The sequence below is a fragment of the Bipolaris zeicola genome (assembly GCF_000523435.1).
Source record: "Bipolaris zeicola 26-R-13 unplaced genomic scaffold scaffold_81, whole genome shotgun sequence".
NCBI classification, from domain to species: Eukaryota; Fungi; Ascomycota; class Dothideomycetes; order Pleosporales; family Pleosporaceae; genus Bipolaris; species Bipolaris zeicola.
In genome coordinates this window covers 78-13,255 of record NW_006912130.1, presented here as the reverse complement: position 1 = coordinate 13,255, position 13,178 = coordinate 78, and the positions used below count along the sequence as shown (strand labels likewise).

The 13,178-nt window shown below is 50.2% G+C and overlaps 5 protein-coding genes across 5 annotated transcripts; all 5 read right to left on the bottom strand.

Annotated features, from left to right (window-relative positions):
- Positions 1-3,187: 3,187 nt before the first annotated feature.
- COCCADRAFT_97134 (uncharacterized protein) lies at positions 3,188-4,291 on the bottom strand (the record flags this gene model as incomplete). Its single annotated transcript, XM_007714438.1, has 2 exons — positions 3,188-3,768; positions 4,009-4,291. The coding sequence occupies 2 exons, from the start codon at positions 4,289-4,291 to the stop codon at positions 3,188-3,190; spliced, it is 864 nt and encodes a 287-aa protein (XP_007712628.1).
- A 1,488-nt stretch (positions 4,292-5,779) lies between these two features.
- On the bottom strand, positions 5,780-6,892 carry COCCADRAFT_5328 (uncharacterized protein; the record flags this gene model as incomplete). Its single annotated transcript, XM_007714421.1, has 1 exon — positions 5,780-6,892. One exon carries the CDS (start codon positions 6,890-6,892, stop codon positions 5,780-5,782), a length of 1,113 nt encoding a protein of 370 aa, XP_007712611.1.
- Positions 6,893-7,708: 816 nt separating this feature from the next.
- COCCADRAFT_5327 (uncharacterized protein) lies at positions 7,709-8,014 on the bottom strand (the record flags this gene model as incomplete). The annotated part of the gene is made up of 3 exons (XM_007714420.1): positions 7,709-7,747; positions 7,808-7,925; positions 7,998-8,014. The coding sequence occupies 3 exons, from the start codon at positions 8,012-8,014 to the stop codon at positions 7,709-7,711; spliced, it is 174 nt and encodes a 57-aa protein (XP_007712610.1).
- Positions 8,015-9,832: 1,818 nt separating this feature from the next.
- On the bottom strand, positions 9,833-10,468 carry COCCADRAFT_97069 (uncharacterized protein; the record flags this gene model as incomplete). The annotated part of the gene is made up of 2 exons (XM_007714437.1): positions 9,833-10,270; positions 10,367-10,468. 2 exons carry the CDS (start codon positions 10,466-10,468, stop codon positions 9,833-9,835), a joined length of 540 nt encoding a protein of 179 aa, XP_007712627.1.
- A 774-nt stretch (positions 10,469-11,242) lies between these two features.
- Positions 11,243-12,772, bottom strand: COCCADRAFT_97046 (uncharacterized protein; the record flags this gene model as incomplete). Its single annotated transcript, XM_007714436.1, has 2 exons — positions 11,243-12,424; positions 12,482-12,772. The coding sequence occupies 2 exons, from the start codon at positions 12,770-12,772 to the stop codon at positions 11,243-11,245; spliced, it is 1,473 nt and encodes a 490-aa protein (XP_007712626.1).
- Positions 12,773-13,178: the final 406 nt, after the last annotated feature.

Below are 13,178 nucleotides of genomic sequence, written 5' to 3'. Positions count from 1 at the left end.
AAGAAAATGGGTGCGTGTTCCACACATTTGCGTTCGCCTATGGCTTGTCTCCAGTAGTCTGTCTTTTTTCTCCTCTAGGCACTCAGTAGGCTGTTTCAAAAGCGACAATCTCTCCCCACATGTCGCGTGTGTAGTAAATGTGTAAGCAGCGGGATGCTGAGATCGAAAAGTCAAGATGACGACTCTGGAGGGAACGACATACGTCAGAAGTCGTTGTCCATCGATCGCAAGGGTGTGCGGGAGCGTCAGTGCGTCGCTAAACTCCTTTGGGCTAGCCGTTCCGAAATCGCCTGCTGGTTTTGGTGAAGGATACAGCATGAATCAGAAAAAAAGACATGGTAAACTTGTCCATCTGCACTCGCGCCAGCCGCAACCTCTCTACTGCACACAACCCCGCCATGCCGCTCACTCATGTTAAAATCATCCATACAAGTTCAACAGCTTTCCCGTGATCACTGTGGGCCAGCAATGGCCTCGTGGTCGTCCTGGGATGTTTTTCTCCACACTAAACGGCCGCGGACGCGTATCGAAGACTGACTTTCGCATCTCCACATTTGCACCACCTGGCACCCCGCGATTGATGCGCATATCATGACTGGAGGTGTAGGGATTAGTCTGCCCTCACCGACATGGTGTCCCATCCAACGCCCTACATCCTTGATCAATGCACAGCTGTACTCTCCATTACAAGATCTGCAAGACATTGTGGTACAGCTACACCTAGTTGTCCCCCGAAACTGCTTGCGTATGCAGCGTGACATGGATACGCTCTCGGTATACGCTGGGGCGTCGATTAGTTGCATAGCGGCTCATCTACATTTTATCGGCACACAATGCGGCCTTGCGTGGTTGGTCCGGTCACATTCCCCGCGGCGCTCATCACCTCTCACTGTCAGGACTCGAGTAGGTTGTCCTTTTCAATGAACACTGCGGCTTGGCGCAGTTCGTGGCATATTCTGTAGAGATGAATATCAACAAGTCGAGCCATTGAGGTGAGATTCTTGCAATTTCCGGACCTCTTACTCACGCTACTGCGCAGAAAAGCTAGACAAAATGTGAACACGCGTTTTCGCATAAGCTTACCTCGGCTATGGAGTGCACAGCCTCTCTGTTCGACTTCATGCTCAAGAAATCAAGATCGAAATCAATAATAAAATCATGAGCAAGACCTGATCTCTGGCAACATGGTATGATACCTAGGTACCTACCAGAAACAGCAAATCAAGTGGACCGGAACGCCAGCCACCCCAGTCCCATGTTCCGGCTCTATTCCTTGAAAAGTAAATAACAACCCGCTAGAATTTATCATGGCACAGGTCATCTTCGATCTCTTGCACATTCCCCCATACCATCTGACGTCAAACGCGACATGCCACAGCCAAATTTACAGACGGGTCATTGTGGTCGGCCCTTCGCAATCGGACCGCTTAGACGAGAAAAAAAGGGCCGTCTGTTCATTATAGCAAGTTGATCTTAACCACACACCTCATCTAGGTCGCAAAGTTTTCTTATTCACTTTGTGTTAATTGTGGGGAATGAGTATGCGTTTGATGATGATGAGATGCGGTGGTGTTGACAATATCGCCTTTGTTGGGCTCCAAGGATATTATAAGACGAGCAAGGAAGGCGCATGGAGAGGCATGTATTGCACTGGCTTTGCTTTCTCCGATCGACAAATGCACAGCGCCGGATTCAACGACCATGACATTTGGTTGCGCTCATCTAACTGCGGTCTTATTCCCCTTTTGATATACCACGATAGACGGCGCAGTGGCATTTTCTTGTCAGTTATCATCTGACGGTTGCACTTGATTATGCCGGTCGGTCCATTTCGAGAGTGATCATTTTGCCTGTCCAGGAAGTGTTCGGTGGAGCAACATTTGCGAGATTCTAGAATGTCCGACTAACGAACACTGCACCACTGTGCGCAGTCCTCGCCCCAAAAGGACTGTAAAATATGCATTGACTAGATCTCATATGGCTGCATACTTTCATTCTCTGCAGCTTTTGTCAATCATGGGTTTCCTCTGTGTAAAACTGTGGGATGCTTAGCACATATCTCACAACAGAACTAGTATACTCCAGTACTTCTATACCGTGAGCAGGTCATGCCTTTCTCACACTCGTTCTGGTAAATAAGATATCTGCAACAGTACGAAAAAATACCAACAGATTTATCAATAATATCTGCGACTTTTGGCTACTCTGCATCACATTCAATTCAAGATCAACATCTAGGGTAAAGATGCAACAAGCAACAAAACATGTCATTTGTTGACTTAATCTGCATCACCTCAACTTGCTTTGCGTAGCTTTTTTTTGTAACTCATTCTTGACGGATCATCTCCTGTCAACACAGCGATGGACACTGTAGGTTACTCACAAGGTGCTCCTGTTTGAATGATATATGTATGTATATTAAATGCAAAATTGCATGAAGGTGAGTAAAGATCAAGTTCGCGTACACTTCTTGCACGCGTCAGGCCCACTTAGTTTTGACATGACACATCGTTTCTCCTTCTTTCAATACACAACCATTTCAGCAACCAAACACGACCACTAACCTCACCCAGATCTTCTGTCAAAATCCTACTCTGACCCACAGACAACACCCTCTTCACCTACTCATTCTCACTCAAAACCAAAGGATGCAAAGATTTTAAACCAGACTCACTATTCATTCATCTATATACAATTGCTTCTCTCTTATTAGAAAATGTGTTCGCGGCCAGGGGCAGCCCAGAGAAACCCGTGCAGGCAAAACCCCCTTCATACAACTTTCCCTTCCCCACCATCCATCCCTCCAATTAAAATCCAAACAAAGGAAAAGACTTGTAAAAGAAAAGAGACTGATGCGAAACAATCAACTCAAGTAAAAAAGGAGAAATGAGCGTATGATAAGGTCAATTATATACACCAAGACTTAAGGAAAAAAGTCTTGATGTAAGTAAAAGAGGGGGAAAAATCATGCACCGCACCAATTTACTTGATAATCTTGATAGTTGAAGATTGCCCAGCAAAATTCAATTATCGAAGTGTTGATCATTCCATCTCTTTTTTCCCTTATCTCTTCTTCTGTTCCCCGTCCTCTTTCCAAGCTCTTCTCATTACATTAAGGACATCCCTCACTCTCTCTTCTCACATATACACCACCTCATATCCAATAAGATTGAATATATTGACGAGCTTACTCGGGCTTTCCGAGGATACCACGGGCCATGTGGCGCTTGCGGAGGTTGTACTCGACAGCCCTCTTCTTGGCCGCAGCGCTCTGGGTGAAGGCAGCGGAGCCACCAAAGGGACCGGCGAGAGCTGCGTTTTGCATGCGGACGACGCAGACGTTGGAGGCACCTCCAGCGGTACCCTGGCAGGTCATGCCAGCGGGCATCTGGACCTTGACGGGGAAGTCGGTGGTGGAGGCAGCAGACAGACCTCCGATACCGATACCAGGAACGTTCTGGGTGACCTGGGCGTCCTGGAAGGCAGCGGGGTCGGTACCGCCGGAGGTGGCATCGATTTGGGCAGTGAGAGGACCGGCACCGTCCTGGTTGACTTGGTGGAAGGTCATGGTGATTGTGCCATCGTCGCTGGTGGTGGGGAGACCAGTGGACGCACCAGAGCCAGCAGCGGCAGCGACACCCTGTTCGGTGGTTCCCTTAGGGGTCTTGGTGCCTGCACCGGCACCGCCAGCACCGCCAGCGCCGCCGGTGAGGGCATCGAGGAGACCACGCTTGTTGCCACCGAGGCCACCAAGGAGACCAGCGAGACCTCCAGCAGCGCCACCGGCACCACCAGCACCGCCAGCAGCAGCACCTGCTGCCTTTGCGGCACCTGTACCTGCACCAGCGGCACCTGCACCGGCAGCGTTGGCACCAGCAGCCTTGGCACCAGCGCCAGCAGCACCGGCACCAGCACCAGTGGCACCTGCACCAGCAGCATTGGCACCAGCAGCGTTGGCACCAGCACCAGTAGCGCCAGCAGCACCAGCAGCGCCAGCAGCGCCGGCACCAGCAGCACCAGTACCCATGAACTTAGCAATAGCCGCACCAGCATCTACAGGACCGGAAGCGGTACGTCCAAGAGCAGACGCCTTGCCACCCATCTCCTTGGCACGGATGATGGAAGTATCAGCCTCGGAACCAGAAAGCGGGTTACCAGAGTCGCGAGGAGTGCCATCAGCGACGGAAAGACCGGGCATGGTGACACCGTTGGCACCAATGGCCTGGGTGATGACACCGTGGGCCTGGACGGAGGCTGCGAGGGCAGCAGTGAAGACGATGGAGTAACGCATGTTGATGGTGGTGATATGTGAGGTTGGTTAGGGGTAATTTACAAGAGTGATGTAATAGAATGATTTTTTGAGCGTGATAAGAAGATGAATAGAGCAAGCGTCCGGCGCAAGTAGAAATTAGAAGGATGGAATGGATAAGAGAGAATTAATAAAGAAGAAGAAAGTGAGTCTGGTTGGTTTAATGGTTTGAATGATGATGATTTTGACTTGGGGGGCAGGAACCCAGTGTCTTATATACACTTTGATTCTCTGCCTCTCTTGTCCTTCTGCTGTGTAAAACAGTAATGGCGTCAATGCCCAGAAGCTTAGCTGCACACAAGCACTTCGGGAGGCCCCATCCTAGTTTCCGGTGTGCCCAGGCGTCTGTTTGTTGGACGGGGAAATCAAATTCACCCTTGGTTCCGTGCCTCAAAACGGTAATCGAGTCGGACTGAGGTCGTGATACCCGGGGCACAGACGCTGAGCTGTGGACTGAGACGGTGTAGGTCGAACGATGGGCGTGGGACACTTCACTACAGCCAAGCGTCCGAAGCGATACTCCACTGTGGGATGATCTTCTCCAGAAGATTGGGGCAAGCATGTCCCGTATCCAGGCAGGCGATCAGAGGCAGTCGTGTTGCCTCGGTACCGACTGCATTGATGTTTGGCATCTGAGAAGAATGATCCGCATATTCGTATCACCAGGCATGTTTTGTGCCAGACTTGGCGATTCAAACACACATGCTGGAACGAGGTTTCGATGTAGACAGCCTTGCTCTTGCGGTCCAGTTACTGTATCGTAAGAATTCCGGTCTTCCAAGGCCCGTTTGAAAGCCCTAACATTATACACCGACAAAGTCAAGATGATAGTATCCCACAAGAAGCATCACCCACGCAGGGTCTTCCGGTGTTGAACGGTTAGCCACGCAGCCGGCGCTGGAATAAAGTTGATGGTTGTTTCAGTGATTGAGGGTTGAAACTCTAAAGTTTGGACTCGGTCGTGGACTAGCGTGGTCTACTCTTTTGCGGAACAATGACTGCCAACCCCGATTATTTCCGAAACATTCAAAGCCACCCCCCCGAATATGGCAACAACACGGTTTCAACGTGTCACTCATACTCCGGGAAGCACTTTCCCATCTAAGCAAGGTTGGCAATTGCAGCTTCGACAAGTACTGCGGTGGGATAACATGCAGCAAGCCACAGTTTCTGGATTCTGTAATGCCGTGTCATGGTCTTCTCCGGTGTTTCGTTGCCCGCGTCAATGACGAAAGAGAAGATATGCGGATTGACTATTCGTTTTCTGGAAGAATACTGAAATTTCCATGGACGTTTGCGAGACTCTCGTGCTCTCGTAGTAACCTCGCCACATAGCAAACGTTGTGATATACTGTTTCGACGCATCGCCTTCTTCACATGATAGCCAAGAATAGTAGCGATACTCCAAGTCGTAGCTCTAGTTCGTCTTGTCTCTATCTTCTTGTCGACCAATTTCGTATTACACATCTTTCAATCATCCCAAGGCCCTTGCTCTATCCAAGCCCGGAACTCGCGAACTTCCTTCATCCACAGGTACCTGATGCATATCTCCTGAATCTCAAAAATGAGCATTCCAGCGTCCAACTTGCCCTTGCTCATAGAATTCTTGATAAACAACAGCAGGATGCTGATAGCACGGGTCTGCGCTTCTTTCCCGTATTCGACAATCGGTATACCGTTTGTAGTCAGCTCCGAAGTTGGCGGAGGTGCCTCCATGGCTTCTATAAGCCGTAACGCGTGCTGTATAAACCGAAGGATGATGTTCGGACCGTCGACATCAAACTCCCCGAAGGTATCATCGACAAGGAGTCTAGTAAGAAAATCGAGCGACGAAATCTCAAGAGGGAGACGCGCGAGTTCATCGGCAGCTACATCGGGTGCATCCCTGAGCTTTCGCAACATACCCTCTTCCCAAGACTCTGAGCCATTGACTCCCTGTGTCTTGCTCTTGCGCAATCCGTTCCTTTCCGTCCCATTCTGCGCATGCTTTTCCACAGTTTGTGCCTGCGTCTCCGGTAGCCTGTCCCAGATCTGTGTCTCCACAAGCATCTGCATATACGGTACAATGTCGAAGTCTGGCAGCGCAGCCTCATTCTCGAGCATTCGCTGGTATGCGCGCCAGGTTGGTTCCTTTGGAGGTAGTGGCTTGTCCACCAGCAAACCCTTGATACACCTTGCTCTGATCCGCAAAATCTCATCCGTCGTGACCGTATTCTTCATGTGGCTATTCGTGACCGTGTCCAGCTGCAGCGCAGCGAGCTCCCCGTCAATGACTATAAGCGATTCAATCCAATGCGATAAGAAAGGCTTAAATCGCATTGATATCCCCTCGTTCATCTTCCAGAGTTTGTACTCGCAGTTCAAAATGGCCGCGAGCACTTCCAGGCTCGGCTCGACGGCAGCTCTACGTGCGAACGCATCGAGCGTATTCTTGATCCTCAGTGATTCCTCAAACTGGTCTGTATTGCCTCGTATCGATTGAGAAGCCACGTCTAAGTCGCGAATTGTCTCATAGCTCGGTCTGTTTGGATTGCTGATAAGATTGATTTCTGCATGGCTAAGGGTAGCAGTGAGATAGCTCATATCGGGCGGCATTTATATCGCGGCTTGCGCTTCGAGGGATAGGAATGTTGCGAGTAAGACGTTGATCGCTGAAGGGAATACATAGGTTCGAAATGGGCAATGTGTCATGGCCGTGGGTGGTGGTGGTATTGGTGATGCTGCACAACACGTAACCTTGGAAAGAACGAGTGGCACGTGCCAAGCATCGTGCTCCGCCCGCAAGACTAGCCATACGCAGGGGAGTCGATTTGTACGCGTGACATTTGGGCGACAGTTATTGAATGACAGGCATTGGGCTGTGAAAAAGCAATGTGTTGGAGGTAAATGATTTGTTCACATTATGCAAACACCTGTTGTCACAAGGCTTGACCAGTTGTAGATGTGGGCCATATTTTAGTTGCAGCGTTAAATACTGCATTTAACGATTCAGTCACAATTCCCGAACAGGATGGAGATAGCACGAGTAAAGCTTGTAAAGTGCCCCATTAAATTCCTATTATGATACGCTCCTCGGAATGCTCCAGGATGCACCAAAAGCAAACCAAAAAGTAACCCAGGAAATAAAGGACGCCGTGGTACAAAGCAGGTCATTATCATATGCTCAAAGCCCAACCGGTGCTGCCATCTCGGTCCGCGTCATCCGACTAATTCCATGCCGATTAGGAGGACCCAGCATGGATGCATCGAGAGATATTTACAAGCTGAGCGGAGGCGGATAAGACTTTGGTGGTAGTGGTGGTAGTGCTAAACAAAAGAGAAAAAGATGGGTATCGTGATGATTTGACAGCAAAGTCATAACCGTTAACGCGGCATCGTAAACATTCGTCCGCGGCCCGGCTAGAATTTGAATATAATGTAGAGGGCATGAATGATACCCTGGGATGAATCGGTTAGCTGCATTGCAATCGGCTAATGTATTGGGTAAGCGGAACTCACCGGAATGTAACCCAGGATGGTCAACAGGATGTTGATGAGGAAGTCGGCGCCGCAGCCGCGCTCGAGGAAGACACCGACGGGTGGGAGGATGATGGCAAGGAGGATCTTGCAGATGTCGCTGGTGTCTAATTAGCATCGTGCCGCCAACAAAAGTAGAGAGAGCGCGCGCGGTGGCTAAGGCTGAACATACCTAGCGGTGAAAGGCATGGTGGTGGTTGCTGATGGGTTTCTCGGTAAGAAGAAGTGGTTGTTTGGTGATGTTCAAGGGCTGTACAAGTAACTTGAATGTAACTTGAGGGTGTGGTAGAATGGGCAAGCAACAGTGGCATGCAGCGGAGTATTTATGGAAGACTGATGGGAGTAGGCCCATGACCACACAAGCATGACGTAACAGATGAGGGTGGCAGGGATGTGACTGATGCCGCGCACCCGCTGCCGGTTTTTGGCGCCACAACCAACACACGCGCCTACCACTGTGGCTGGCGTCATACGTCCGACACATCCGATTCCAGACCAAGGTTCCAAGCCATCCCAAGGTCGGCCCACCACAGCGCTTCCACGCTCTCAAGGCTCACAGGGAAGAGCCGCTCTCTCCTAGGTGACGCATGCCACGCTGAGAACGGAGCGCACGGCAAACAGTAGGCACACTTACTTCTACTTGCACAAACCCCCAGCGACCTGGGTATGTACAGTAAGCGCAGAAAGCTGCATGCATGGAAACCCTCACCACGGACGAATCCAGAACCGCGTATCCGCATGTAACAAAAAGTATCCCCGGCGTCCCCCCGAGGCCCTCTTCCGTTGTCATACGCATCAAAAAAAAAAACTTACTAACTTGGCCCCTAAGCCACAATCATGCGGATGCGTAAGCCACAATCATGCACAAGCCACAACCGTGCACGCGCCACAGTAGATACGCAAGCGCCTATGACAACGTTTGCTTGTCGATCTCTTTTCGCATCGCCGCCTAATCGTCATGTTCAACGCCTCAACATGTGGCGGTGTCGTTCTATGGATTCATAGTGGGTCTGTGGCTATAAAAACTCTGGGGAAATCTCGGGCTGCTCGGCAAATGGCTTAGGAGCCGCCGCCGCCAGGTTTTAGGAATTCAAGGCATAGCATGGTTGTGGCTGGTTTTTTTTCTCATGCCTTGAATGATCACCCTGTTCGTCATTTACATACTAACAATATGTACCGACGCAAGCATGCTGCATGAGCAAAAAAAATCACAGCCGGACGGTCTTGGCGCATTGCCAATCTTCTCCCAAAGTTTCCTGATCATTCGGACCTGACCTGCAATTTATTATTGAGACGACAATGTGCTGGGAAAGACTGCACGATAAGATCAACAAGCATGGCACGTATTCTCCAACTGTATAGCCAGCTGCAACGTGATCAAGTTACGAGAGCTCCGCCTCCTTCACACACTTTACACGCAACGACAATCTACCGGGAACAAGCCGAACGATAAGATCAAACGCATGGCACGTATCTTCCCGTCGTATAACTAGCTACAATGCGAAAGCTCCACCACATTTGCAGACCTCACACGCACCACGAGCTGCTGGGGGAAAGTGCGACAAGATAAAATCGGTAAATATCAAAGACCCTGTTTTCCAGTCGAACAACCAAAATACGATGTGACCGAAACACGAAAGCTCCGCTCCGTCCACAAAGTTCACACGCAACGACAAATCTGTTATAATGAAGGACTAGACGTATTTTCCAACCGTATACCCAAATCACGATTGCATCCAAACTACACGATTCCGACATGGAAATGCAAATAAAAGAAGAGAAAAAAAAACTTCCAGTCTCCCATTTGCAGACTCTACTACACAAGCAAACCTTGGGAATTTAACTAAATTACCACAAACCTCAAATCGCCGCGCAAAAAAAAAGGAGAAAACAAGCAGAAATCAATCAAAGGGGGGTATATTCACTATTCTCTCCGGGTATAATCTCACACCTCATTTCCCCTTTCCCCTCCCCCCTCTCTCCCTCTCTCAAAACCTACACCCATACTCACGCCCCCTCAGCCTCAGCCCTCTTCTGCAAATCCGCCTCAACCCCCCTCTGCCTCGCCTTGCCCTCATCATGCTGCCGTCTCGCCTCCTCCTTCTGCGCCTCATTCCCCGTGATGCCCGCAACCGCAGCCCCAATATTACCGCCTACACGATCTCCAATCCCCTTTCCGAGATCATTCACCTGGCCCGCTGCTTCCTGGCCTTTTCCCTCTTTGTTCTGGCGGATACCTTCTTGCTTTAGTCCCTCGGCGCCCAGGAAACCACCCACGGCTTCTTTGGCGGCGCCCACGTTTTGGTTCCACGCGCCGCTTGTGCGGTCCGGTGAGTCTTTGGCGATGCCGCCTTCGGGGGTGACGGAGATGGGACCGGCTTTTGCGGCGGTGTGGGAGAGGTCGTGTTTTTGGTCTGCGACGTCTTTGCGGGCTTCGCCTTGGGCCTGTTGGGGGGGAGGGGGGATGTTGTTAGGACTCTTGTTTTTTTGACGAGGTAATGTGTTTTTTTGGGGGGCGGGGGGGCGATGTGAATAGCTTACCTTGTCGGCAGTGTTACCAGTCAAAGACCCGATACCGCTCTGAACTGCGCCTACAGCCTTGTCCAGGTAGGACTGGCCGGTCGAAGTCTCGTTGGTAGACATGATTACTTGATGTTCGATCAGGTTTTGATATAGTTAAGAATACTCTTTTGCGTCAAAGGAACTTGAAGAAGCCTTCAAAAAAATATATATATGTTTATTGTTTGAGAATCAGGTATGTATTTCGTTCGCGTCTTTGCAGGTTTGAAGAGGTTTATATATACTTTTTCTTCTTCTCATTTGTTTGAGAAAAAGATCGCGACAGGATGGGGCATGTGAAGTATGACGTCACGCCCCCCCACCCCACTTGCATACGGAGATGCGCAATCGCAACCCAAAATACCCTGCAGCAAGGCAGCCGCCAGCAGCAGCGCTGACGACAGTGGCACTTTCCCTTACCGCCGGAGTGGGAGCGAGAGACATGTGGCATCCATATGAGAAAATTCTCGGGACATAATTCGTGTTGGCGTGGATGGGGGGGGGGTGATGCAATAGTTTCTCTCTCTGTGCCGTGGTCAGCTTCCAGGTTTGTATCACAAGTCTCTTACCATCTTGGTACACCACTACGATAGGGAGTTGGGGATGTATCCGTCGTATTCAGTCCAAGGTTATTGTAAAGAGTTATTTTCCAGCAACAATATTTTACGAGTACAGCAAAAAAGACAACAGTATGCACTAAGAAATACATTTATTATTGCACTTTCTCGCAATACTAAGAAAAGGAAATGGATATCAACATCCCCCAAGGCTATATTTCCCACAAACCCTCCAAAACACCCAAACACCAAAAAAAATTGCATTTTTCTTTTGACATGATCATCGTTTTTACCTCATCATTCACCAATGGCAGATACCTCCTTCACTATCGTCAACACTCCAGGTACCAGCAAGACCCACGACCTCGACCTCTCCGCCAAATCCCTCTGCCACCTTGCCCAGTCTTACAACGCCATCGAAAGCACCAGATGGCGTACCAAACTCGGCCGGTCCGTTGTTGAGCAAGCGCTTAGCCCAGGCATCGATTGCCGGTTCACCAGTCTCGTCTCTTGCTTGCTTGAGAAAAGGAATCAGAGCCGTACCGCCGGTTCCTCGAAGCTTCTTGCTGCCAGTACGAGCCATGGTATTGGCAAGATTGACACGCTGAGTAGTCGCTTGTTTGGGTGACAGAGACCGGGAATGTGATCGCGACTCGCGAGACTTGATAATAATGTATCGGGAGACGAGCTGAATGTGCTTGTCTCGTAAAGTCCGCAGCATAGCCAAGCACGCATCGTACGCCGTTGTCAAAGCACGGTTTCTCCGATTCGATGTAACGTATTCCCGGATATTGGCGATGCTCTCCATGTGCTCGAGGAACCTGCGATGGGGGCCGGGCATGTAGTTGCGCATGTCTTGGATGAAGCCATGAGACGGTCCGACTGGGGCTGGGCTCCCTGGCTCTGTTCGCTTCTCGCCAGTGGGTCGGTGCTCGACGCCGAGGACTACATCGAAGAACTGGATGATGGAGCTTTGCGCGTTACTGCCACCACTAAACTGCACATAGGGCTGTTGGCCAGTGCCATCGTCGAACATGACTCCGTTTGGAAGCCCAGCATCTCCCATATTCTTGCTTCCTGCGAGGAACGGTCGGATTCGGTGATAGAATACGTGAGGATCGCAACTTTCGTACATGCGCTCGAGGAGTGAGCCAATCTCATCTAGCCTCTCTGAAAATGACCTCAGACACTGTACTATAGTGTCGCTGTCGTTACGCCTAGCTGCTGCAATAGCTTCAATCATCATCGGAATGATTGGTCCGGCTCTAGCTTCGATTGCCACTGAGACGAGGTAGAACCATGATTCGTCCAGCGAACCGGTAAAGGTCATCTGCGTTGCAAGATTGTCCAGAGTATCTGTAGGCTCACCATCGAACAGTGGCCGCCAGTTCCACAAGCAGACGGCTGCAAAGGTAGCGACTGGCGGTAGCTCTAGATGCTTGCATGTTTGGAGAAATGGTATGGAAATGGATGGAGGTACAATCTATGAATTCCCGTTAGTTGTGCGCGACTTTGTAATATGGAAACTGTCAAAACTTACATCGGCTGGCTTATCACCTCCCCAGATGTATCCATGCGCAATGAAGCTGAGAATAGAATATGCTCGCCGCCATTCGGCCTCGGTGAGAAGAAGGTCAGTCTCGAGAACAGGCAGCGCATCCACTATCCGGCGGAGTCGCTTGGAAAGTATCAAGCTCTGAAAGTTGCGTACGATGGTTTCCCAAGGTTGGTAGTAGCGATCTGGCAAGACGTCGAGCGGTACCTCATCCGGCAAGAAGCCATTCCGAGCCGAGACATCATAGTCACTCAATTTTGGTAGCTGTGGAAGCATTGCGGTCGGTATTTGTGGTGGGGTGGAGGTGAAGGAGTTCTCGGGGGGTTACACTTTTGGGAAAGTTTGGGTTGTTAAAAGGGCAAAAGGTCCTAAATTCGGAGGTCGAACGTCGGAGGCTCTAACAAGGCTGGACGAAGTGGACCCCTAAAACGATTGTTGCCACGAAAGCCGTTTACCCCATATATAGGTCCCAGTAAAAATAGGAGCTTATACCGGATTCATAACAAGAGAAAGAATCTGGAGAACAGAGAGAGAGAGAGAGGCTGGGAGCAAAAAAAAAGAGAAATGGGGCGCGATTAGGAGGTTCGCGTGTGGGACGAAAGGAAATCCAGCCCGGCTTCGGTGGGAAGGGTTTCGGAAGTACTCGCCCCACGTGCCTAGTTCTTCCGAACTAGGCCCTACC